Consider the following 26908-nt stretch of genomic DNA (forward strand, 5'->3'; position numbering starts at 1 on the left):
GGTGGGCAGTCATTGCCCCATTGTGGTCATAACCCTGAAGCCTCTGATAGTTGGGAAACTCCTTTAAACACAAGTAAAGCTGAGGGTCACACAGCTGATGTGTGAATGATCTTGGAACAACTTGATGGGCCTGTCACAAGCGTTACCTGGTGCTCTTGTCACAAGCCCAGCAGCTCTGACAGCTTTCCCCTCACTCTAGTATTTTTGAGCTGCGCTCTTGCCACTTCATATTTATCCAACGCTGCAGCAAAGAGGCTCTCTGCTTCCAATCAGTTATTCCCAGTGACACCAGAGAAAGAGTAGCTTGCAGTTTGACAGTATGGAAAGTAGGCATGTTGTCAACTAATGAGTGGGCTCAGTCATTAAACTGATACACTAAAGGTCAAAGACAGTGCTCTGTGGGATTTTCTTAGTTATATATATATTGCAACATGATTATTCCGTTTAAATAATTGCAACCATGATCAGTAACCTAACCATTTTAATGTTCCTCCATTTAAACATAAGCCACTTTATCTTAGTATTTGTATCAGATTGCTTATTATAGCCTTTCCTTTGTAATTTTATTATATTCCTATTTTACTTTCTGTTTGATTATATTATTTTGTAGTTTCTTGGAAAACAATAAAAATTACATACAAAAAAAACAAAAACACCTTGATGACTTGACAGGAAGAAAAACTAAGCTAAAAAATATTTTCCTATGTTTGAGGATTTTTCCTGGAAAATGTGACTCCCTAGATTTGTTCATTATGTTTATGATTGGCCAAGTTGATCATAAGAACTCACTCTTATTTTAACCTAAACAAAAATGTTACTGTCATTTCTAATAGAAATACTCTGTCAGTAGAGAAAAAAAAAACTGCTGCGAGTATAAAGTGCAGGCACTTACAGGTGAACATACCTACAGCACAGTTCCAAACTTTTGAGTCACAGCCAATGCAAAGCTTTAACAATTCCTCATAATTCCAAAGCTTGCCTGTCCTTTTTTGCTTCCTGCATATTCCTATTGGCTAAAAAGGATACTCATCACAGCAATAGGCCGGTAGAAAGGTGGGTCTAAGTGGCAAACACTAACATTATCTGGAAGCGTTGAACCTTGCCCTGTCAAAACAGCTTGAGATTTGTCATGGGCAGGATGGTTTTCGGCAAGGCACAGGCAATTGTAGCTGCCTAGTGTTTGCTCCTGCAGCAATTTAGCTACTTCCCCCATGACACAGGGGTTGATTTACTAAAACTAGAGAGAGCAAAATCTGGTGCAGCTCTGCATAGAAACCAATCAGCTTCCAGGTTTTATGTCAAAGCATAATTGAACAAGCTGAGGTTAGAAGCTGATTGGCTACCATGTAAAGCAGCACCAGATTTTGCACTCTCTAGTTTTAGTAAATCAACCCCAGTGTCTCTTTAATCTATACAAAATGCTGTATCTTTGTTAACAATGGCATGAATGCTAATACGCAAATTAACTGATCTCCTAAACCAGACAACCAGACTATTATCTCCGGGGATATCATGGTCCGTTGTCCTTCAAGACAAACATGACAAGCTTGGTTGCACTAGCTTAGCTGCAAAATTACCTTGGAAACTGCTGCACTGTTCAGGGCACAGTACAGATATGGATCCTATAGTAACTGTTCTTTTTTTTTTTTACTTATGTTGCTTGACTTCTAGATTTTTTTACATTTTAAAAAGCAAAGAAAGGAATTTGTGATCACTGGTCAACTCCAGTGGTCACAAGGCATCCATCTGCACCTAGGCTACCAAAGATGAGGTTTGAGTCCATTGTGTCACAGGTTAATATGATTATTGATACTTTCGGTTTCCTGTATATGTAGAGTCTACTGAAATCTCTCCATATATAGAACAATGATATAGGTGTAATATATATATTAAAATATTAAAAATTATTGGTACTCGGTCTTAAAAACTAGTATCGATGCATCCCTAATAAATATAAAAATATATACATTAGGGATGCAACTATACTAGTTTTTAAGAATGAGTACCAATACTTTTTCTGAAGTGCTCGTTGATATCTATTTTAATGTAATTTTTAGGCCCCTTTGACATGGGCTGTCCGATCAGGTCCGCTTGTCAGTTTTTCAGGCAGGCCTGGTCAGACCTTGCACTCACCCCTATGGAGCGGCAGATGTCCATCTGCCACTATCTGATCCGATCCTGCCTGCAAAATCCAGACGAATAGTGGTCCTATTTTTTTTATCCATCAGGCGGATCGGATGAAAATGGACAGGTGGTCCGTTTTCACCCGATTTCCCCATAGAGGACAGTGTCCGGGACAGTGTCCGTGTCCACTCTGCACAGTGAGCTGAGACAGGCCAGTCACCCCCCTGCTCAGCGGGGATCAGCGGGGATCAGCAGAGCGATCCCCCTGCTGAGCAAGTGGATCTCGCAAAACGGAGGTGCCCGTGTGAGGGCCTAAGTGTCATTTCAGTGCGATTTAAAAAAAGTAAGGTATGATTTTCAGTCCGATTCAGATGCGATTTCCAGTGTCATACACTTTAAAAATTCACACTGCACCGCACAAGAACCCGGACTTGAAGATATCTGCTTTAGTATTGGAGCATTTGCACGAGTAAAAGTACTCTTGTAAATGCTTAGTATCGGCAACGATACTGGTATCTGTGTGTATTTATGTGTGTGTATATATATATATATATATATATATATATATATATATATATATATACTGTATATACCGTATTTATTGGTGTATAACACGCACAGGCGTATAACACGCACCCCAATTTAAGAGGGAAGTTTCAGGAAAAAAAACTTTTTAAAAAATTAACCACTTTGAAGCAAAATAATTGGGCAGTGAGCATCAATGCAGCCTGATTAGTGCCCATCTGCAACTTCAGTGCAGTCTGATTTGTACCCATCTGCAGCCTGATCTGCGCCCATCTGCAGCCTGATCTGCGCCCATCTCCCCCATCAATGCAGCTCACCATCTCTCATCTCTCGCAGGAAGTCACCGAGCCGTCATCTCCTGTTTACTCGGCTCTCAGTCGGCAGTCACATACACAGTCCCGCCTCTGCCATCGGCATTGGATAGGCTCCTGTGATAGACAGAACACTGGTCCAATGCAGGTGGCAGGAGGATGTGTGTGACGTGAGAGCCAAATGGAAAGCTGAGTGGAGAGGAAATGACGGCTCAGTAAATTCAGGCGGCACTCGTTCCCCTCCGAGGTACGCTGTCGGCGTATAACACGCACCCGCGATTTTCCTCCTATTTTTAGGGGAAAAAAGTGCATGTTATACGCTGATAAATACGGTATATAAAGGAATATGCTACCAATGATACAATTCCGGTATTGAGGTCTATCAGCCAAAACATAAACCCACAGGGGGACTGTGCAGTAGATAAAAAGCCTAGATTAAAATTGCAATGCAATTAGATTGTATCTGAGTATCGCCTCTGATGTCCATCATACCAAAATATATATGTCCAAGCATACAATAGAAAAGAGCTTTTTGCTTGTTGGCGGAAAATCATTCTCATACTGTATGTGTCTGTTTAGCACTAGTTTTATGTCTTTTGCAAGTCTGGAGATTTATTGATGTTCTATGCAGTACAAGCAAATATAATTTTTTTTTTTTATAACCTTTTCTGGAGCGTGTGTTTGCCTGGTTGAGTGCTTAAATTCTAATTATACTAGCTCGTTTTCTCATGCAGTTTCTGACATTTTCATGACCCCGTTTGCAGCACTTTCATATTCACAGTTAGTTGTACAAAAAAGGGTTAAAGCCTCTAACTTTCTTGGCCTGAATTTCTAAATATAGATCAGGGTAGGATGGGAGCGTAGGAGGAATCACAATCAGTGACTCACACAGCAGCAGTTGCCTGAAAATCTCCTACAGAGCATACAATAATTCAGGAGCAAATCACTGGCAAAGCTTAAATGATGTATTAGGCCCAGTTATGTGTTCCAGCGGATTGCAGGCAAAAATTGTCCTACCCCGGTACGCTATGCATCTCCTAGATAGTGTCTTAAACAAGTGTACGGCTAGTGAGATGACATGGCAATGTATGAATTAGCCTGTGATAGAGAATGGTGACTGATCACAGCAAGCTTTCCTTACCAGTGATAAGCAGATGTTATTATCTGCAAATCACTGCAAGTTCATTCTTAAATTTACATAGAAGGTTTACAAATGTAGTACAGCAAGCACAATGCTTAAAGAGCAGCAAGGTTCAAAGCAAATCTTACAAGCACACTGAAGTCACTGCTATATGTGGGAACATTTAGAAATCTGTGTGCCTGGGATTTTGGGAAGGTGGAGGAGAGTGAAAGGGGGCACCATTGCCCTTGTGAACGGTGGCGATAATAATGGTGTGCTTAAAGGGGCACTAGGTATAGGGCTACAATATAGGTGTTTTTACAGTTGTAACCTGCAGGGGAATTGTGACAATACTCAGCTAATGAAAATAACAGTGATGTATTAAAGCTCAATCTGCCTTCCTTACATTTACTCCAGGCCTCCAACCAGCTGCATATAGGGGTCTCCTTTCCCTCTGGTTTCACTTGTCCTTATTGGCCAGAGGTAGAAGAGGAGGAAGACCAGCCCATGCTTTCTATTGACTCTATTGTCCTCTCCAGCACCAACTTGTTACTCTGGCTGGAATGAGACAGGGATAATGATGATGATGTTTTTCCTTTCTGAAACTAGCATTCCCAAAAACTCTTGATAATTAAAGGGAATGTGAACACTAACAATGAACGTCCCTTTTTACCTACCATTTGATCTATTAAATATGCCATTGAAAGCATTTTGCGGGTAATGAAAGCTTCTTTTAGTACGCAAGACTATCTCTAGATGGCAGTACTTTAGAGCAGCTTTTTTTTTGTTGTTTAAGAGGTATTAAACCCAGAATCAAAAATGTAATATGTTTTCCCCTGGTAATCTGGCTAGGAATACGCCTATTAATTAGAGAGACGCCACTTTGGATGAATGCACACAGGAGGCACAGCAGACAGCAGCATTTTCAGTCTGGGGGAAGGGATATGTTAGATGTACTAGAAAATGTAAATATACTAACAAATAGAAGCTCATACTTTATAATTAGTTTCAACAAACAGTTTTTTCCTTTTGGGATAACCCGTCGTTGAAGGAAAGAAAGTTGCATAATGTATGGCTAGCCTCACTGGCTAAATCACCAGATGAAAATTAAAGAAAGGAAGCTTAATAATAAGAAAACTAATGTAGGCAGCACATCTAAAAATTGGTAAGCTGCAATATGATAAATGTTTACTCTTGAGTTTAATACCGCTTTAAGTGACAGAGTCACTTTAAGAATGAGCATGTATGACTTAAAATACTTTGATAAATAAGGTAGTCAGTGGAAACTGGTACTTGACTATGAATCCATTAAAATATATATTACTGTCCTCACAAACTGAAACAGAGGGCAGAGCACAGTGAAAGAAGAGCACAGCATAAGCAACCTTTCTGGGATGCTTTTTTCTATTTGTCTGTTTTGTCAGTAATTTACACACCCCCCCCCCCCCAATCCTATTTAAAGGTGAATGGAAGAGGATAAAGCACTTCCATATATGTGTCCCTTGTCAGTGGAACGGAACGTACTGAACTCAAAGGATGAGCATGACAGCCAGGCAACTAGCACGTTCAGAGGTTGAGAAAATGGCAACCTATACCCACTTTAGCTTCAGCGACGTACCTAGTGGTTATACCTGGATGATGAGTAATGTTTTTTAGAGCTGATGTCGACTTTCTTATAAAAGCAATCCTGGCGGCTAATTAGCCACTGGATTGCTTTTACAAGCAGCGGGAGGAGATGTGCCCCTCCCCCTCACCACCTTCAACGGCTTTCTTGTGCTCTCCCATCCTACCAGGAGACCCAAGTGACCAGCCGGCTATTCTGCTGGCTGCTCATAGAGGTAATCAGAGACCGAAATGGCTCTGATCCCCTCTGTGATGTAGGAAATCGGAAGCAATGAGCATACATGAAAATCTAATGTAAGCTGTAAAGGCTTTTAAGAGCGTTGCAAATAGATAGTAAAATGTATGCTAATTGTCATCGTTGCATGGACATGAGCAATTTAAAGGGTGACATGTTTGGTATTTATTTGTGTATAACACGCGCTGGCATATAGCATGCGCCGGCATATAACATGCACCCTAATTTTAAGAGGGAAGTTTCAGGAAAAAAACATATTTTTAAAATAAACAACTTTTAAGCAAATTAAGGGTCAGTGCCTATCAATATCCATCTGCAGCCTGATCAATGCATCAATGCAGCCTGATTAATGTCCTCAATGCAGGCTAAATAAAGTCCTCAAAGCAGCCTGATTAATTACTTTTTTTTTAAACTACTGTCATTTGCAGCCTCACCATCTCTCATAAAAGCAGCCTGAATCAGGAAATAACCGAGCCGCCATCTCCTCTCCACTCGGCTCTCAGGTCATACACACACAGTCCCCCCTCCGCCATCGGCATTGGACCAGCTCCTGTGATAGGCAGAACATGGTCCAATGCCAGTGACGGAGGCGGGACTGTGTGTGTGTGATGTGAGAGCCGAGTGGAGAGGAGATGACGGCTCGGTGAGGTACGCTGTCGGTCGGCATATAACACGCACCCATGATTTGCCCCTGATTTTCAGGGGGAAAAAAATGCATGTTATACGCCAATAAGTACGGTATTTACTCGGCGTAACATCATCTTTTAGATGTTACCAGAGACAATTGGGTATTATATTGCATTTTTTCTGCATTGAATTAAAAAAAAGTTGAATTTCTCCAGAAGAAAAAACACTGCGCAAATACTGCGTGACATAAAAATTGCAGCCCCCACCCACCATTTTATTTTCTAGGGCCTCTGCTTTAAAAAAAATATATAATGTTTGGGGGTTCTAAGTAATTTTCTAGCAAGAAATACAATTTTTTACATCCAAAAAAGATTTAAAGTATGGCTCCAACCGATATATGTAATGAAGGTGTATAGAGGTAGAACCTGAACTGTGGCTTTGCTCACAAAGGAGGGGAGCACAGAAAAAGCAAGCAGTCACAACCCGCATGTACTTAGACATGATAAGTCAGTTAAGTTATTTGAGGTTAATGCTCCTTTAAAATTCAGATTGGGAACTGTTGGAAATGTCCTGTATGTTCTCAACCTTGAGATGCTGAGTAAGTATTATAAGATTACGCCTCTAGCCACAGCGTTATTTTATTTCATGTGCTCTTTTTAAGAATTAGGACAACGCAAGTGAAGTAAGAGGAAAGTAAAGGTGTCAGCTATGTTGCAGACTAGATCTTGCTGAGTGCTGGCGCTGACTTGTTTTCTCAGCCCAACACACTTGGTTAGTGTTGCAGACGGTTTTCACAATGGTCTGGCAGTATAAGTGCCCTTATCTCCAGCCTGCAGGCTCGACCATGGGAAAGTATTCATTACACATTCCGTGCTCCTTTCACTGGCCTTTTCTCTGTGTGTCCTGGGCCATCAGTTTATGCCTCTTTTATTATGAAGCATGACAAAGTCTGGACAGAACGGGATAGAATTACTTACAATGTTATTTAGTGTTAAACGTACATTTGACAATATAATTATACTCTTTAAAGCTAAAATGTTTCTTGGACTCTTAAAAATAACGGGATTGGGGTTGGCTGGACTGAGATTAAGTAACATGTTTGGTAGTAATAAATAGTCATACCCCTCCAATGTAGAGACCCTGGTGCACATGCCAGCATGAAATGCGTATGGTTTACATGAGGTTCTAGTAGACTTCTAATGCTCATAGTGCATGCTAAGTACTATTCTGTCATAAAAAATGAAAAAAATATATAAAACAGCGCTAGCAGCCTATATCAAGCAATATACATCCTAATAAACTGCCTAATCTATCAATGTTACATAAAACATAAAATCTAAAAGTGCTCAGGTGCTTCAGTGAAAAATGCAACGGTGCTCCAAAACTTTTGAATTGGTGAATCGGCTCCCCCTTTGGTGTCCCCACTCACCAAAATTATTGGATCCTCAGCTTCGCAGTCTGGGATCAAAAAGGCATTGATCAGATGATCTGGGAATATACTGGATGGTTCCTCAGTAAAATCTTGCCGGGGGACGTTTTAAGACAGGAAGGATATACCACACTCCATAGATGGGGAAACAGAGAGAAAACCAATAGTGAAATAACGTTTGGCATCAATTATCAAGCGCATTCAATGCGCAACTTACAGGATTTTTGGCAAAAACAGGCATCGGTAAAAAAATACTCTGAGTTCGCCACTGAATGGCGGGCGTTCCACGGAGATGGAAATTTGCGTCAATGGTTAACACGAACCGGAAGTACGTCATTGCGTTTCGCCCCTCCTCCAGGGCATCATCAAGGACATCCAAAATATATTCTGCCATAGGCTAGGGTCACACTAGTACGCCACACTTTTCTTAATGCGCCTTGCTTGGTTGCAGTAGCTTACATGAGAAAGAATGAAGAGAGCTCTTCCTCAACGTGAGGAATAATAAAGTTAATAAAGTTATAAAGAATATTCTGTAATCACCTGGAAATCTGAATCTGATTTATATTAACACCCAAATTCATGAATTCATCATTCAAACTTGCTTAAACAATGAGTCAGGTTGCATTGCCTGATAAATGGAGGGGGAGGCATGCCAATTATTTTTTAGCCTTTTTTTAAAAAATATTTATTGGTCTGAGCTCTGGTACCTTCATTTTTCTTGCACTAGAGCAGGGGTTTCCAAACTTTCTAGACAAAGAGAATCAGTTTACTGTCCTTCAGACTTTAGAGGGGTTGGACTAGGGCCAGTGGGAGTAAACAATTCCCTATCTTTGGTGTCAGTGAGTGGAACAGTGCCCCATTCTTGGTGTCAATGGAATTCTGCCCCATCTTTATTGTCAGAGTGGGGAATAGTACCACATTGTTGGTGCCAGTGAAAGGATTTCTGCCCTATCGTTGGTGTCAATGGGAGGAATTCTGCCCATCGTTGGTGTCAGTGGGAGGAATTGTGCCCCATCGTTGGTGTCAGTGGAAGGAATCGTACCCTTTTAATGGTGTGAGTGGGAGGAATAGTGTCCCATGTTGGTTTTAGCGACAGGAATTATGTCCCATTGTTGGTGTCATTGGATGGAATAATGCCCCAAGGGCCAGATAAAGGCAAGCAAAGGGCCACAGTTTGGAGACTGTTGTACTAGACTAGAGGATAGTGATGTTTTGGCATCTTGTTTCTGTGAATCATTTTTTTATATTTTTATACAGTGGGGCAGCCATAGTTGCACTTTAAAAATGCCAGATGTGTTTCCTCCTGATTACTACTTTTTATAAAAACTAAGTGAACAAGTATGAATACATTAGAGGTTGTTTATCATTGGCATTGACTGAAACCAACTGACTTAATATAGGATTAACTAAGCTTACCTCATTAAAGCTAAATAGCAGGCAAAGATTTAAGTGAAAGATCTAAGTGCACAATTGAAATATGTATTAGTAAACAATTTTAGCTACCAAAAGATTTGTGATTCTGCTCAGTCATTCTTGTGATAAAGGCACCCTGCCCAGACAGCACAGACAGGACTTGGGTCTCCATGCAGACCACACAGCAGTAAAGCAATACAGTCGACCCAGGATGAACCCCAACCTCTGCCTACCCAAAGAGACAGTTTTGACATTTGTTGGAAGATTAAACCTTCTTTGAGATTTGATATACTTTTTTGGCTCAGCTTTTTTTATTGCTCATAGAATGGAAATGCCTTATCCTAAATTATCGCTCATTTAAGCAATGTGGAACAAAACATAATAATAATAGTGGTTATCTTAAGAGCAACAAAGCTCATTTTTGCCCAAAGAAAAAATCACAAAGGACTCTTACTATTTGCTAAGTTGCTATGGTACTTTACAATACTTTATTTTATGAATAAGTTTCAGCTGTCCTTGGGAACTGAGAAGTTTTGGCATTTAACAATGCAATGTGAAACATACAAAGTTCAGTAACACACAGTGATAGTTTAAAATTCATATTACTGAAGCCAGAACAGTGCAAGATGGATTTTGATTATGGGAACAATGTTGTATTGTTTTATTGAGTAAGCCCACTTTATATGTGTGCTTTTTTGTTTGCACGTATACAGGCATAACCCACTTTTAAGTACACAATGGGGTTTATTTACTAAAGCTGGAAAGTGCAAAATCAGGCCCACTTCTGCATAGAAACCAATGAGCTTCTAACCCCAGCTCGTTCAATTAAGCTTTGGTAATAAAACGTGGAAGCTCATTAGTTTCTATGCAGAAGTGAGCCTGATTTTGCACTTTCCAGCTTTAGTAAATAAACCCCATTGTGTACTTAAAAGTGGGATATGCCTGTAGTTATTTATCATGCCTATGGTATATCAACTTTTTTGTAATAAACTATTTGTAAAATTTTATTTAGCTACTGTGCTTGCTATTGAGCAAAACATTAAAGTATAACGAAAGGCAATTTTGTTTTGTTCTGGATAGAGTGGAGAGGGATTAGAAGGCTTGTCAGTTTTTATTGCTGTCTATGCCCCCATTAAGGAGATTTATCCTCTCTATTTGTCCTGTTAACATTATCATTGAAAGTGAAATTTAAAAAAATCCCCAAATTCTGGTTGTCCCCAGAAAAGTAAGAGGGGGGGGGGGGGGATCTAATGGGAACAGTAGTTCTGGAGACCTGGGGGTCCCCAAGGAATTCCCTTACTTTGCATGGATTTCTTCTCACTTTCTGTTTGACTATTGGATAGGAAGTGAAGAAAAATCTCCCTTGCTCTATCCAATATAATAAAAAAAAAGTTTTGCCTATAGTTCTACTTTTTATTTACCATAGTATCATGTGGTAGAGCTCTTGGGGGATGAACCAGATTGAAGTTGCATCTTCCATGGTCCCAACCCTTTTTAACAGATAGTAGAGGTTTTGGAGGCTTGTGACATTATCCAGTGCTGTCTTCTGTCTAATCCTGCGTACACAAGAGCGGAATTTAAAACAGAAAGAGTCTGATGGGAGCTTTTCATCGTATATTCCGACCGTGTGTATGCCCCATCGGACTTTTTCCGTCAAAAATTCAGACTGACTTAGATAGAGAACATGTTCTATATTTTTCCGACGGAACAAATTACTATTGGAAAAAACGCTCGTCTGTATGCTGTTCCGATGCACCAAAAACGACGCATGCTCTGAAGCAAGTACGAGACGGAAGCTATTGGCTACTGGCTATTGAACTTCTGTTTTCTAGTCCCGTCGTACGTGTTGTATGTCACCGCGTTCTGGTTGGTCAGAATTTGGTGTGACCGTGTGTATGCAAGACAGCTTGAGCGGAACTCTGTCGGAACTCCGTTGGAAAAACCTTCGGAGTTTATTCTGACGGCAAAACAGGTCGTGTGTACAGGGCATTAGGGATAGTTATCTCTGCTCAGCTGCACTGCCTTGTCTGGAAGACTGTTCCTTTCCTGCTGCATTGTTGACTTGAAGAGTTTGGATCTTGCATCTGATAGTTTTGTAGGGGAGAATGTAATCATATAAACACAAAGGTACATAAAGGATTGAAATGTACTAAAATCCCCAATTCTATTAAGTTGTGACATTATGGAATTGGATTATGCATTACCTATATTTATTCACCAACAGCTACTGTTTATTTTGTATCTGACAATAATACAGGATACATTGCATTTGTAATTTCAGTCCCACCTTTGAGAGTGTTCCATGTTAGAGAGTAGGGAAGGATTAGAACCACTGTCACATTTTTATTGCTGTCTGTGTTCCTGGTGGGTAGATTAATGTTCTCTCCTTCCCTTGAGAATTCACCTGATAGAAACATTTGTTGCTGTTGGAATTTTCCAGACAGGATATGAAGGCAAATCTTCCCAATGGGGCACAGACATCAGAAAAAGAAATGGATAGCAGTTTTAGCCATTTCCTGCTCTACCCAAAAATATATATTAAAAGTTTTGGCTACACATACACATCAAGGAAAGTTCATAGTGGCAAGGAAATGGATAAGTTTTACTTGTTTGAATGTTATGGTTGGTAGTTGTGGAGAAGTGTTTTTTTTTATTTCACTTTCCCATGGGCATATAATTTCATTCATACTTACTGTGCTCTGCATTTGTTTTCTAGGCTTGAAAAGTACTACTATCAATTTTAGCTCTGTTACGTTTATTATATAAACCAGTAGGATGTGTCTAGACCATTGCAGCAAGGTCAATGGGGTTGATTTAATAAATGAATAGAGAATGTTTACTTAAAGCGGACTTCCCTCCTCTCCACCTCTCCTCCCCTCCTCTGCCAGAATAGGGCTGTCTTTTTTTTTTCTTTCTTGCACGTCATTCGTCTTGGCGAATGGGGGGAGGTGGCCAAAGATCTGCTTTAACTAAATGAATAAAATAATGATTGTAATGATTGAACAGGCCTGAGTTTGTTTCATCAACTGTTTTATTAAATTTGCTCAAAGTTCAATGAATTTGTGGTGAACCTCATTGAAGTCTATGGGGGATGAATCTTGTTATACCATTCTGGGCATTTGCTAATAAACAAGCCATTGTCACACACAAGGCATAGGAAGCTGAGTGCTGCCATAAGAGACATGTACCAATGCCAACATTCTTTTTTTTATAAATGTTGAAAAGTGGGGAGAGGACCTTTTAATGTGGATTCAATGGCAGCATTGAAATACGCAAATCTGCTGTCCATCTTTTCTTTTTAGACATTGGTACTTCTAAATAATTGTTGGTCCGATGCAACTTCATCACTAGATAAATGGTGAGGGGTTTTGAGAAGGCCTACTGTTTACGTATGGGTTTTATTCTACTGATTACCTGACTTACCTGTTCTTTTGAAAACTTCAATAAACATTTTTGAAAAGAAATACACAAATCTTTTAAAGTACAGACTTGGGCATGCCTTAAAGCTGTACATGGTGTTACACAATTGGGTACCAAAGGATATGTAGCCCACCACTGCAGTCCACATTATAGCACTGGAAAGCACATAACAGAATATCTCTCTACACAGTATTGTTAGCTTCCCCCTGACAGCTCCAACGCCCACTGACAATATGGCTGCTGTGAGTCCACCCATTCATAGTGAGGGGACAGGGTTATATATTCCTTCATATAATTGTCTCTTGTGACTTAAGCAACCAGAGGCAAAGGTTAAACAGTGCATTATGAATTGTTGCTAATCTCTGGAGCAAACTCCCAAATGTATTATCCAACAGTTTGGGAATTGTTGCAAATGAAAATACCAAGTATTCACCTTGAAAAAAAGGTTGAGGGGAGCTTGAATCTCATTCCTAAACAGAGCTTAACTTTATTCACTAAGTGAACATTTTCTACTCCTTAAGGGCCAGCTCACACCAGAATGTGGTACAGGAAAAGCAGGTTTCCCGAAACGCGTTCCAAATGCACCGCACTTACGATCTGCAGCGGGTGTCAGTGTTAACTTAATCACACCCTAAACGCAAGTTGCAAAAGCAGTGCATTTTCAAAAGTAGTGCATGCAGTGTTGCGGTCCTGTGCGATTTCAGCCCATTCAAATGAATGCGCTGAAATGACACTGCACCTGGGTGGCATGTGAATCGCACAGGAACGCACAGCATGCTCCTGTGTGATTCATGATGTGACCTGGCTTTTCATTCAACCAGTTTTTATAAGTTAGACTAAAATAATTTTAATAACAAACAAAAATGTTCATTGTTACTGCTTTACAAATTTACTGTGACTTATATTTTGAATTTGGCGACATATGCTATTGTACAATGTAACTTGTTTACCAATTAATTATATATCATTTAATGTGTGCCTTCAATTAGGGAGTAGTTGATGTGCTTACAGTCTTGCTAGTATGTAGAAGAGAAAAGTATTGTATGTGTAAAGACAATTATGGTGCTTTATGTATTGATTTTTCTTAAGGTATTGACTATTTATAACTAGTTCTGGTCCCCTGAATCCAGTTACTATAATCAGTTTCATCAGCACTGAAACAGAACTTTAGTCAGCAGTGCATATTCTTGCTACTTTAAAGTGTTTGTTACCCTAAAAAAATAAAATAAAAATAGATCCTGTTCCCTTAGAGCATGAATAACAGCACAGTGCATTTGCTGTGTAATTTGGCCCCCCGTATCACCTAAAATACCTGGCTGATCCTGCCTGGTTATGCTCTCCTCCTGTAAACTGACCACGGTTTATCATGGCTGCTGAGCCCTAACACCATGGTCAGTTTATGTGCCTCCGTCATCGGCTGTGTCTCCTTGCTCCCTCTCTCCCCATCCTCTCCCCCCTCCCCTTCCTGCCTATCAGCATGGCAATGCCAATCACTCCAATCATGCTGAAAAAAATCATTGTTTTATTCCTATAATCCCCAGTGTTATATAACAGTATGTGCCCCAGTGCATGTTATTTATTAAAAAAATGCTGCTTCATACCTAATTTCAGAGTGCCCCTGGGCGCTCACGTGACCTCCTGCAGCTCTGCGCCCCTCCTCCCCTACTCCGACTGACGTCAGCTGGGTATTGTCAGCCCCGCCCGCTGTAGCTGTTGAATTAGGGAAGACAGCGGCCACGTGAACGCAGAGGGGATTATAGGAAGAAGAAAAGTGGCTTTACAACCACTTTATTGCAAACCTTGCAATACAATGCAAGGTCAACATATACTGCCTGGCCCCCCTGCAAATACCACCTGCAGTACGTGTAAAATTTACCGCTAAAGAAAAAATATTTTATTTTACCTTACCTCCGTCTTCTGCATTGCTGGGCGTTAAGTCACCGTCCTTTTGGGAGTAATCCTGGGGAATACAGAGCATTCGTGCAGCTCTAGATTTAGAGTATGATACATGGGTGGTTTTTAGACGCTCAGTCACATTACCAAAATGGCAAGAAATGAATTGTTAAGAACAATGTGTGATTCATAAAAATATACCTGATTGCCTTTATGTCAATGGTGCTTTATTCCAATTTTGATGCACTTCAGTGTGTCCTTTTTGTGTCTGTGAATGTACCCAGGTTCTGATTGTAACATGATGTTAGGGTTACAGCACAGGCTGATTGGGATTGTGGTGGTGTGGATTGAATCAGGCTGAGCAGTGCCGCTGATGCAATCATTCATTACCTGTCTTCTGTGTGGAGTTTTTTGTATTCTGTTAGTCCCCTTTTCTGTGTGCTGGACTGTGATCACCCTGTTTAATCGCAGCAGCTCAAATGACTTAATATGACTAACAGCGATTTCCTCTTTAATTTATACAGCTAATCAGCGGTGGATCTATTGTAAGTGCTGAGGCAGCATGGGATCACGTCACCATGGCCAACCGGGAGTTGGCATTTAAAGCCGGCGACGTCATCAAAGTCCTAGATGCTTCCAACAAGGATTGGTGGTGGGGTCAGATTGATGATGAGGAAGGATGGTTTCCTGCCAGCTTTGTGAGGGTAAGTGACCCCAAATCATTGAGGCTATGTAATGAAATAAATTTTATATTCTGAGATGTACAAAATACAACAAGAATATTTCGATTATGAGAATGTATAAACTGCACAGCAGTGTCATTTCAACATCAAGAATATTGTTACTTTTCATAACCACAAACACTTTGTGTGCTAAAATACAGATCAGTCTCTTTATATGGAATAAAAATATTTTGTAGGGTGTCAAAGAAGAAATGCACTCTAAAAGTTAATAAAAGTTAATAGAGTGAGCTGTTACAATCTCTGAATGTAGTTTTGTGTGGATGATTTTTAGCTTCGGAGAGCTGACAATATGGATATAAGCAGCTCTCTTACTGATGCCATCCTAGGAGATTTAGGACTAAGGGAAAATTATATAATTGGGTTTTTAATGGGAAATCATGCTAAGATAAAAATGGCTCCTTCATTAAAACAGCCCTTTTGTTGTCTGTTTTGTCCATAAATCAGGAAGACATACAGCTGCTCAGAGAATCACAACAGAAATTAGGGGCGCCTAGGTTTTGAGAAATCTGGCAACAGAGAAATTCAGTCCCCAGGGACGTAAATTTAAATCTGGCTGTCCCGCAGGAAAGTTTTGATGGGATCTGTCACAGCCCCTCTCCTGGCAGTCTCTCTTTCCAGCATTTTTTAATGGTGGCCAACTAAACACAAAGGGGTTGGTTTATTAAAGATAGATAGAAGCTGCCTAAGCGATTGGTGAACAGCATCTATGCTGCCTTTAGTAAATCAACCCAATAAAGTGCCTCTATAACATTGATGATTAGTGGCCTATTGTGCAACTATTAATGCTGCCCCGTTTAAACTGGTAGCTAGCAACCTGTGCATTTCATATACTTTTGCTGCCCTTTTCCACTGGTGGCTAGCAATGTATATTGCACCCCTAAAAGTAGTCTCATTTTTAGCCAGTGTCCTGTCAAGCTATACGTTTTTAACCTTTTATAATAACCACTGGCATATTTTACTCCTGTTTAGTAGCACCCATTATCTTGGTGGCCAGTTAGTCCCTCATCATTGTTAAGAGAGTGACTGAGTAGCACTTGATTTCCTTTCTAGGCAAAATGCACTGCATAGTTCTATAGAGATACTGGAGTGCCTTGTGAAGTACTGGCAGGCAAGCTCAACCTCTCAGCGTTCTTCTTCCCAACTCTGTCATGTGCAGCCAGCCACCAAATCTAGCGCTCTTCTCCTTAGAAGTCATTGGCCAGAACTAAGTGGGTGACTCAGTATGCAAAAATGTAGCCCACTCTTGGCATCCAGCAGTAGAAGGAATCATTCACAGCAGAAAAGGAGGAATCAATGAAAAAAACAGACAGGGAATTTTTTGCACACCTTTTTGTAGACTCAAATAAGAATTCTTGCCTTTCCCTCTCAGCCATGTTGGATGCATTGGCTATAGGTACCTTTGAATGATATGCAAATGAGTTTACTAAAGGCTGTTTACTTCGTAAGGGAAGTTGCACTTTGTAAGGGAATTTGCCCCAGAGTTTAGTGATTGAGGGTGACGTCCTGCTGATTTACATCATCCAATTATGTAAAAGCAAAAATGCAGTTTTTTAAAAAATTTTCCTAGCATGTGATTGGGTATTCTTTGCAAAATAAAACTTCCCTGCATTCTTTAACCACTTCCCCTTCCAGGCCAATTTTCAGCTTTCAGCACTGTCACTTTTTAAATGACAATTGCACGGTCATGCTACGATGTACCCAAACAAAACTTTTATCATTTTTTTTCCCCCGTAGGGAGCTTTCTTTTGGTGGTATTTGATCACTTCTGCGTTTTTTATTTTTATTTTTTTTGCTAAACATATAAAAAAGACCGAAAATTTTGAAAAAAAAATGTTTATCTTTGTTTCTGTTATAACATTTTTTAAATAAGTAAGTTTTCTCCTTCACTGATGGGCGCTGATGAGACTGCACTGATGGGCACTGATGAGGTGGCACCAATGAGGTGGCACTGATGGGCACTGATGATGGGCACTGATAGGCAGCACTGATAGGTGGCACTGATATGCAGCACTGATGGGCATTGATAGGCGACACTGATGGGCACTCATAGATGGCACTGATAGGCACTGATGGGCACTGAAAGGCTGCACTGATGGGCACTTATGGCTGGCACTGATAGGCTTCACTGATGGGCGCTGATAGGTGACACTGATGGGCACCGATGGACACTGACAGATGGCACTGATAGGCATTACTGATGGCATGGTCAGGCATTGCTGATGGGCGTTGATTGGCATCTGTCTGGGCACTGATTGGCATCTCTTTGGGCACTGATTGGCATCTGTCCGGGCACTGACTATCATCCGTGGTGGTCCAGGCTGGCATACCTGGTGGCCATCCATTGTGGGCATCCCTGGTGGTCCAGTGTGGACATCTGCAGGGGGGGGCTGCACTGATAATCAATCAGTGCAGACCCTCCCTGTCGGGAGAGGTGCCGATCTTCTCACCTCTACTCGCGTCTGTGAGGAAAAGCTGGTACACGGCTTTTCCCACTTATGCTGTGATCAGCCGTGATTGGACACAGCTGATCACATGTTAAAGAGCCTCCGACGGAGGCTCTTTACCTAGATCGGTGTTGCAGTGTGTCAGACTGACACACCGCATCACCAATCGACCGCTTCCAGTCAGGATAACGGAACCACCGCCCGGCCTGGTTAAGCACTGGGGCAAATTTCCTTTCAAAGTGCAAAGTGAACAGCCTATTTACCTTTAGTAAACCAACGACAAAGTGTGTCTAGTAATAGCTGAAATAGTTTGTCCATAGCTGTCAATATTGTCAATAGCTGTAAAATAGGTAGTCCGACATTGCAGAGGATATAAATAAGATAACATATGGAGTTAGGTGTTAAAAGGTTTATAGCTATTAGAATTCAAAGGCAATGTTAAGGAATCCTGGGCATTTTCTTTTTTAAGAAATCCAATGGGTTTGGAGCTGTAATTATTTTTTAAACATTGAGCACAGAACAGCAAAGGTAAGTTTATGTGCTCTTGACTGTTAAAGCTATAAAAAGTAGGTTTCATTTACATAGAAAGGGTGGATTTTTTCACTGTATGCCATACTGCCATTTTTGGTACATAGAGTGCCTAATGGAAATTTCTTTGATGCCCACAAAAATATATAGCTCCCTCTTTGTATCAGAAAATCAGTGTTAAGCAAAGATGACTGAGCTGGTATTGGATTATTTTATTGCTGTTCTGTGTAGAAAATATATTTGCCTAAAAGTTACACTGAGGGGCATTTAAATGTAAATAAGGCTAATTTTATATTGCTGTTGTATATTTTATGCCTATTGCTAACTTAAATTTGAAATTTTTTATTGCACCAAGATTTAAATAAAAAATAGTATTTTAAATCATGCAACTTATCTGTTATACAGCAATTCTAGGCATGCACAGGACAAAATCTAGCTTATGCACTAGAAGCATATCAAAAGGACATTACCACAGCTTTATAAATCAAATGCGTATAATACTAATTCATTGGGAACACATAGAAAAAAAATAGAAGTAACACTGAACCCTAGACAAAGACGCCCTGCCAATGTTTTATTACTCTTCTTACAGCAACGATTTTCATTTTTCTGTTAAACATCAGGTTTTATAGTTACCTTTTTATTACTTGAAATCAGCTTCTTCTTCAGGTTGCTTCCTGTTCATGCACCTGCATCCTTACTGATGATGTTAGATTAGCTCCTTCTTAGGACACAGGCTGAAGGTGTAGGCATCATTACATCTTTATGCAGTTCAAAACATGGGGGGACAGTCAAGGGTGACAATGCTGCTCCCCCACGGATGTACAGAGAAGACGAGTCTTGTCACACTAAAGCCTTGTACACACTAATAGTTCTTTTTAGTTCAACCCAGTGGGCCACTGTACTAACGATCCAACGTTAGTACACGCTCTCCCCCGCTGAGCTGTTGTGCTCCGACAGGGGCCCGCCAGAACACTACGATCAGCGCTCTGCTATTGGCTGACAGCTCTGATTGGGAGCCAGCCGGCTGCTGTTTTTCCAGCATGCTCGCCTGTTAGAAGCCAGCTTCTGTCGGACCGGCTGACATACGTACATTTTTATTGATCCGGACAATGTCTCCCGACATTTGGCCCATGTGTACTAGGCATAAGAGAGGAAGTGTGTTACTGGCCAGGTGGAAATAAAGGAAAAAAGCCTGAAAAATAAATTCTAGGTGACAGGAAGGTGGGGAGCGAGTGACTCATTATCATTCACTATACTAAAGTCTCAGTTTCAGTGCTGGAAGTTTGGTGCTTACAGTAATGTCCAGGATGAATTAACCTAACATAGCACCATTCAGACATGGGACAGCCATCAATAGAGGTCATTTATTTTTATATGGCTAATGTCCAAAAATATTTTTTTCCGAGTTCAACTTTAATGATTAGGGTTGTGGCAAGGGGTTAGTAAATGTATGAATTGTAAGCCCCCGTTCAGATCGGGCTGATTTGACATGCGATTTTCTCGCCAAATCGAAGCCTATTGCCAGCAACGGCACCGTCCGAATCGGTGCGAAGACGACTTTGCGGCACCACACTGATTCACAAAAGTCGTTTCTGCACTACTTTTGCCTACTTCGGGGGCAATTCCAATAGACATCTGTGAACCCGCACAGATGTCTTTCAAATCGTCCTCGAACTCGCACTGAAATGCAGGTTCAGCTGAACTCTGACAATTTCAAACTTACCCTCAGTGTGAACGTGGGATCAATAATTGTTTCATAAAGACTTTATTGGGCTCCTAATTTTTTTATTTTACATTTAGAAAACACACCTTTCTCCCCACTGTTACCTACTTTCCAGCTTCAGCCATATTAACTTTGACTTAAAATCATTACTGCACAAATTCTGTTGTTTTAAATCAGCAAAGAGATAAAATCAAAAGGCTGCCCCTAAATAAATAGTCGAGTACAAATTTCATATAATACATATAATACATTAACAAATACAATTAACAAATACAGTATCAGCAAGATCTTTTACATTAAATTGATTTCTGTCACGTATATCTATAATAATTAAAAATGCTAGAGTTCCCCTTTAGGAGTTAATTTTAAATGTCGGTTTAAGTGTAAGGGTTCAGGTTAAGCGTTTATTTAGGGGTTTTAGTTTGGTTTTAAGGTCAGGTTAACAACTGGCTATTGGTTTAAGGTCAGGGAGTTTTTTGAAAATGTTTTAACTTACAATTGTTATCGACAGCGAAAGCCTGGCATCATGAACAGCAGTGCCAGGGGGACGAAAATTAATTTAGCATGAAATGCTGTTATAAATTCCATGCAAGTCGTAAGACAAAAACTCAAAGATTTTTCCCTGAGTCAGTCTTGGTAATTTCCTTTCCGTATGTTTTGGTTGTAAAAAAAAAATTTAAAAAAAAACCTGCGCTTGTAGGCAAGCATGCAAGTGTTATGCAGCGTACACATGGTTGGAAATTCCAACAACAAATGTTCGATCTGAGCTTGTTGTCGGAAATTCCGACCGTGTGTAGGCTCCATCAGACATTTGTTAGCTGGTTCTAAATCCATTGTCGGAAATTCCGATCGTGTGTGCAGAATTGCAACACACAAAATTCCACACATGCTCAGAATCAAGCAGAAGAGCCGCACTGGCTATCGAACTTCATTTTTCTTGGCTCGTCGTATGTGTTATACGTCACCGCGTTCTTGACGTTCGGAATTTCCGACAAGATTTGTGTGACCGTGTGTATGCAAGACAAGTTTAAGCCAACTTGAAATAAAATCCAGGATTTTATTGTGGGAATGTCCGATCGTGTGTACACGACATTAGACATTAATGCTGCCAAAATTTGTTTAATGGGCAGCATAGATTTAAAAATTGGTCATAGGCCCTGCCTGTCCATATGTAATGGAATCTATATACACACAATGGCATTGATTATTTATTTGCTGTTTCTCATTTCTCCATTGTCTGATATTTTTTGCACAGCTGCTTTTAAAATACATACAGTAAGTGCTAAAGACCAGGCCAGCATTCAGGGACCCTCTCTGTATGCAGAAACGTAACAGTACAGATGGTGTTGGATGTTTTTGAGCAATAGTAAAAGCATCATTTTCTGCTCCCATCTCTTCATTTACCTTCTGTAGCAATGACCTGGTTAAGCTTCTGCATTGCCAAATCTCAAAGGAATAAGTTCTATTTTTGGAAACCTCTAAGGATTTACCCAAGGATTTCCATATTTATTTTTGTTTCCTCGTCAGGATATTGCACTGCCCACTTATCCTTCATAACTAAATGGTTATATCAAAGCTCTATTAGAATTGTAGATTTGCAGTTACAGTATTTTATGCCTTTTTAAATCTAGGGTGGCCATTTCAGCTCACGCAGTGTCCATAATTGAAACAGATCTAGCCCCTATCTCTAAAAACTCATATAAGCTTTAGCATGTTAATGTTATTTAAATTTTTTTTGTTTCCAATAATTTTTATTGACAGATTTCAGATGTTACATGTAAAACAGTTACAAATGGTTGAAAAAAACATTATCCAACCTAATCAGCCAATGGTAACATTCAAAATAATAAAAGGCCTATAAAGGAATGTTACTTCTACACCCCCATGATAGTAACATTTCTGCTACTCATCAGATCATTTTCCAAATAGCTAGTCTGGGCAGGGGTGCAAAACTTCACCTCCAAGATAGATAGGAATTAAAAGAAAGGGGTAAAAAAGAGTATTTAGAGAACTCTGTGCAATGGAGAAGCTCAATACCAATATTTCAGGAACGTCCTCAGACTCTGTGGGGGTTATTTACGAAAGGCAAATCCACTTTGCACTACAAGTGCACTACAAGTGCACTTGGAAGTGCAGTCACTGTAGATCCGAGGGGGATATGCAAGGAAAATAAAAAACTGCATTTTAGCTTGCACATGATTGGATGTTAAAGTTAAAATCAGCAGAGCTTCCCCTCATTTCAGATCTACCCCTCAGATTTACAGGCCATTGTCAAATGACGTCCAAAGATGGGATCTCCCATTCTGGGTGGACGTCATATGATGGCCTGGGCTTCCCGGCCGCCTAGGGGGCGCGCGCGCCCGCTGCGTTGCTCGGGACCCGGTGCGTGTGCGATGTCTGCCGGGCACCCGCGATTGCCCGTTAACCGGGCCGGACCGTGGATCTGTGTGTGTAAACACACAGATCCACTTCCTGTCAGTTGAGAGGAGACCGATCTGTGTTCCCAGTACAGCGGAACACTGATCGGTCTCCTCCCCTTGTACGTCCCCGCCCCCTACAGTTAGAATCACTCCCTTAGGAAACATAATTAACCCCTTGTGTCCCCCTAGTGGTTAACCCCTTCCCTGCCTGTCACATTTACACAGTAATCAATGCAATTTTATAGCATTGATCGCTGTATAAATGTGAATGGTCCCAAAAATGTGTCAAAAGTGTCCGATGTGTCCGCCATAATGTCGCAGTCACGAAAAAAAATCGCGATTGCCGCCATTACTAGTAAAAAAAATAAATAAATATATTTTTTTTAAAAATGCCATAAATCTATCCCGTATTTTGTAGACGCTATAACTTTTGCGCAAACCAATCAATATACGCTTATTGCGATTTTTTTTTTTTACCAAAAATATGTAGAAGAATACGTATCGGCCGAAACTGAGGAAAAAATTTGTTTTTTTTTTTTTTTAAATTGGGATATTTATTATAGCAAAAAGTAAAAAATATTGAGTTTTTTTCAAAATTGTTGCTCTTCTTTTGTTTATATCACAAAAAATAAAAACCGCAGAGGTGATCAAATACCACCAAAAGAAAGCTCTATTTGTGGGTAAAAAAAGGACGTCAATTTTTTTTGGGTACAACGTCGCAGGATCGCGCAATTGTCGTTTAAAATGCGAGAGCGCTGAAAACTAAAAGTTGGCCTGGGAAGCAAGGGGGTGAAAATGCCCTGTATTGAACCGGTTAATCAGATCAAAGAGTATTGTGGGAGATTTCCACAACCACGCTATAGTTGATTCAAAATAATGAAATGCAGCCAATGCTGGGATGAGTGGCTAGGAAATGCTGGGAGGGGGGGGGGGGGGGTTTGCGACAGCAAGTAAGGAAGAAAAAAGGTTAAAGCAGTGGGGTTTATTTACTTAAGCCAAGGTTCACACTGAGCTGCGGGAATGAAGCAGCACGATTTCACTCCCACATGTCATTTCCGATTTCGGTCGCGATTTCAGAGACATCTGTGCAGGTTTCCGCACAGATGTCAATGTAAATCGCAGCCCAAAATCGCAAAAAGTAGTACAGAAACTACTTTTTGAAATCAGTGCAGTGCCGCAGATTAGGACGGTGCCATTCACGCCATGTCAAAACGCTCCAGTGTGAACCAGGGCTAAACGTGCAAAATCTGGTGCAGCTGTGCATGGTAGCCAATCAGCCCTTCTAACTTCAGCTTGTTCAATTAAGCTTTGACCAGCAAACATGGAAGCTGATTGGCTACCATGCACAGCTACACCAGATTTTGCACTCTCCAGTTATAGTAGATCAACCCCAGTATATTATTAGAAAAAAATGGCAATTGTTTGATTCACAGTGATTTAACTAAAGTCATCTGGCTAGCATTTTGACAATCTTGGAACTATGGGCAAAATAAAAAAATATCATAGTTTTAGCAATCCTGCTAAAATAGTTTTAGATGGACTTTTAGTAACAAATAAATTAAAGCCCAGCTCCAGTGAACATTTTTAAGCATTTACAGGTGCAACTTTTTTTCCTTTTTAAAAAAATGTAAATCTTGTGATTAATTGCTGACCGCTGTTAGCGCCGCAGTCAGTATAATAATTTGTCACAATCCTTGTATTAGCTGTCACTTTTTCTGTACAGCATGGCATGCTCGTAAAAGTGGAGAAAAAGACAAATATAGACCCCTCAAATAAAAGGGAATGCTCAAACTAAATACTCTCATTACAGATAATAACCCTTTTCTGACCAGAGGTCATTAAGGCCTAGATGCCCAGAGCAAGTTAACAGTGTCAGCATGAGTCAGTTAATGTGACAATAACTGTATGAATATTATACGCTGACAAATGTGCAAAAATGTTTTTTTTTTTTTTTAATACATTTCCTCTTCATGTAAGAGTCAGCATTTCTATCCGACAGTTACAGTAATAAATAGATGGCTTTACATATATCACAGCAGTCTATAGGTTGCCTCAAACCTTCATGTGATGCCTATGTCATAGTGATCACATGATTGGGAAACACTCTGATTTGTTCCCTTTTATTAATGGGGATAGAAGCTGTCAGTGACAGCCTGGATTGAGAGCCAACAAGGCTGGTGGCTATGGCAGGTTAGCTATATAGTTGGTAGTGCACACACATCCCATGTGTTACAACATACAGTGGGGACGAAAAGTATTCAGACCCCCTTACATTTTTCACTCTTCGTATATTGCAGCCATTTGCTAAAATCATTTAAGTTAATTTTTTTCCTCATTAATGTACACACAGCACCCCATATTGACAGAAAAACACAGAATTGTTGACATTTTTGCAGATGTTTTAAAAAAGAAAAACTGAAATATCACATGGTCCTAAGTATTCAGACCCTTTGCTGTGACACTCATATATTTAACTCAGGTGCTGTCCATTTCTTCTGATCATCCTTAAGATGGTTCTACACCTTCATTTGAGTCCAGCTGTGTTTGATTATACTGATTGGACTTGATTAGGAAAGCCACACACCTGTCTATATAAGACCTTACAGCTCACAGCGCATGTCAGAGTAAATGAGAATCATGAGGTCAAAGGAACTGCCTGAAGAGCTCAGAGACAGAATTGTGGCAAGGCACAGATCTGGCCAAGGTTACAAAAAAATTTCTGCTGCACTTAAGGTTCCTAAATGCACAGGGGCCTCCATAATCCTTAAATGGAAGACGTTTGGGACGACCAGAACCCTTCCTAGAGCTGGCCGTCCGGCCAAACTGAGCTATCGGGGGAGAAGAGCCTTGGTGAGAGAGGTAAACAAGAACCCAAAGATTACTGTGGCTGAGCTCCAGAGATGCAGTCGGGAGATGGGAGAAAGTTGTAGAAAGTCAACCATCACTGCAGCCCTCCACCAGTCGGGGCTTTATGGCAGAGTGGCCCAACGGAAGCCTCTCCTCAGTGCAAGACACATGAAAGCCCACATGGAGTTTGCTAAAAAACACCCGAAGGACTCCAAGATGGTGAGAAATAAGATTCTTTGGTCTGATGAGACCAAGATAGAACTTTTTGGCCTTAATTCTAAGCGGCATGTGTGGAGAAAACCAGGCACTGCTCATCACCTGTCCAATACAGTCCCAACAGTGAAGCATGGTGGTGGCAACATCATGCTGTGGGGGTGTTTTGAAGCTGCAGGGACAGGACAACTGGTTGCAATTGAGGGAAAGATGAATGCGGCCAAGTACAGGGATATCCTGGACGAAAACCTTCTCCAGAGTGCTCAGGACCTCAGACTGGGCCAAAGGTTTACCTTCCAACAAGACAATGACCCTAAGCACACAGCTAAAATAATGAAGGAGTGGCTTCACAACAACTCTGTGACTGTTCTTGAATGGCCCAGCCAGAGCCCTGACTTAAACCAAATTGAGCATCTCTGGAGAGACCTAAAAATGGCTGTCCACCAATGTTTACAATCCAACCTGACAGAACTGGAGAGGATCTGCAAGGAGGAATGGCAGAGGATCCCCAAATCCAGGTGTGAACAACTTGTTGCATCTTTCCCAAAAAGACTCATGGCTGTATTAGACCAAAAGGGTGCTTCTACTAAATACTGAGCAAAGGGTCTGAATACTCAGGACCATGTGATATTTCAGTTTTTCTTTTTTAAAACATCTGCAAAAATGTCAACAATTCTGTGTTTTTCTGTCAATATGGGGTGCTGTGTGTACATTAATGAGGAAAAAAAATGAACTTAAATGATTTTAGCAAATGGCTGCAATATAACAAAGAGTGAAAAATTTAAGGGGGTCTGAATACTTTCCATCCCCGCTGTATAATATAGCCATACAAAGCCTACATATAGGTCAGCTGGAACTTTCAAACATGTTTTTTTTTTTCAACTCAGAACTTTATTTTTTTGCAACTGTCATAAAGAAAGCATGTGTACTGGCATCTAATGCACTTTACTTGTAAAGAATAGGAGGAGCTACTGAGCTAGATAGCAAGTCTTCTTTTCATTCACCAGGGCGTAGTATACTGTATGCCTCTGCAGGGCCATGTTTACCTGGACTGGGATGCACAGGAGTCCCATCCATCCCCGTTAGATGGTCACATTGATATCGGTTGGGACACAGCAGCTACATGGACACAGCTGCTGTGCCTCAATTTGACATCCGTGTGGGTATGTGTCCCCAAATGCAGACAGTGTGACTAACAGGGCAGAATTGGGAGTCTGGCATTGGAACAGAGGCTTGCAAGAGGGGTCTTTCTGAGCCATTTTCAACT

At 40.6% G+C, this 26908-nt stretch overlaps 1 protein-coding gene across 2 annotated transcripts in view; it reads left to right on the forward strand.

The window, feature by feature from the left end:
* Positions 1 to 26908, forward strand: part of ARHGEF9 (Cdc42 guanine nucleotide exchange factor 9) — a 653254-nt gene that overhangs the window by 403107 nt on the left and 223239 nt on the right. For both annotated transcript variants that reach the window (XM_073599469.1, XM_073599470.1), the window contains one exon: positions 15245 to 15424. In XM_073599469.1, the coding sequence (XP_073455570.1) occupies positions 15245 to 15424 (180 nt within the window). The remainder of the gene's footprint in view (positions 1 to 15244; positions 15425 to 26908) is intronic.

The sequence above is a fragment of the Aquarana catesbeiana genome, linkage group LG09 (genome assembly GCF_042186555.1).
Source record: "Aquarana catesbeiana isolate 2022-GZ linkage group LG09, ASM4218655v1, whole genome shotgun sequence".
NCBI classification, from domain to species: Eukaryota; Metazoa; Chordata; class Amphibia; order Anura; family Ranidae; genus Aquarana; species Aquarana catesbeiana.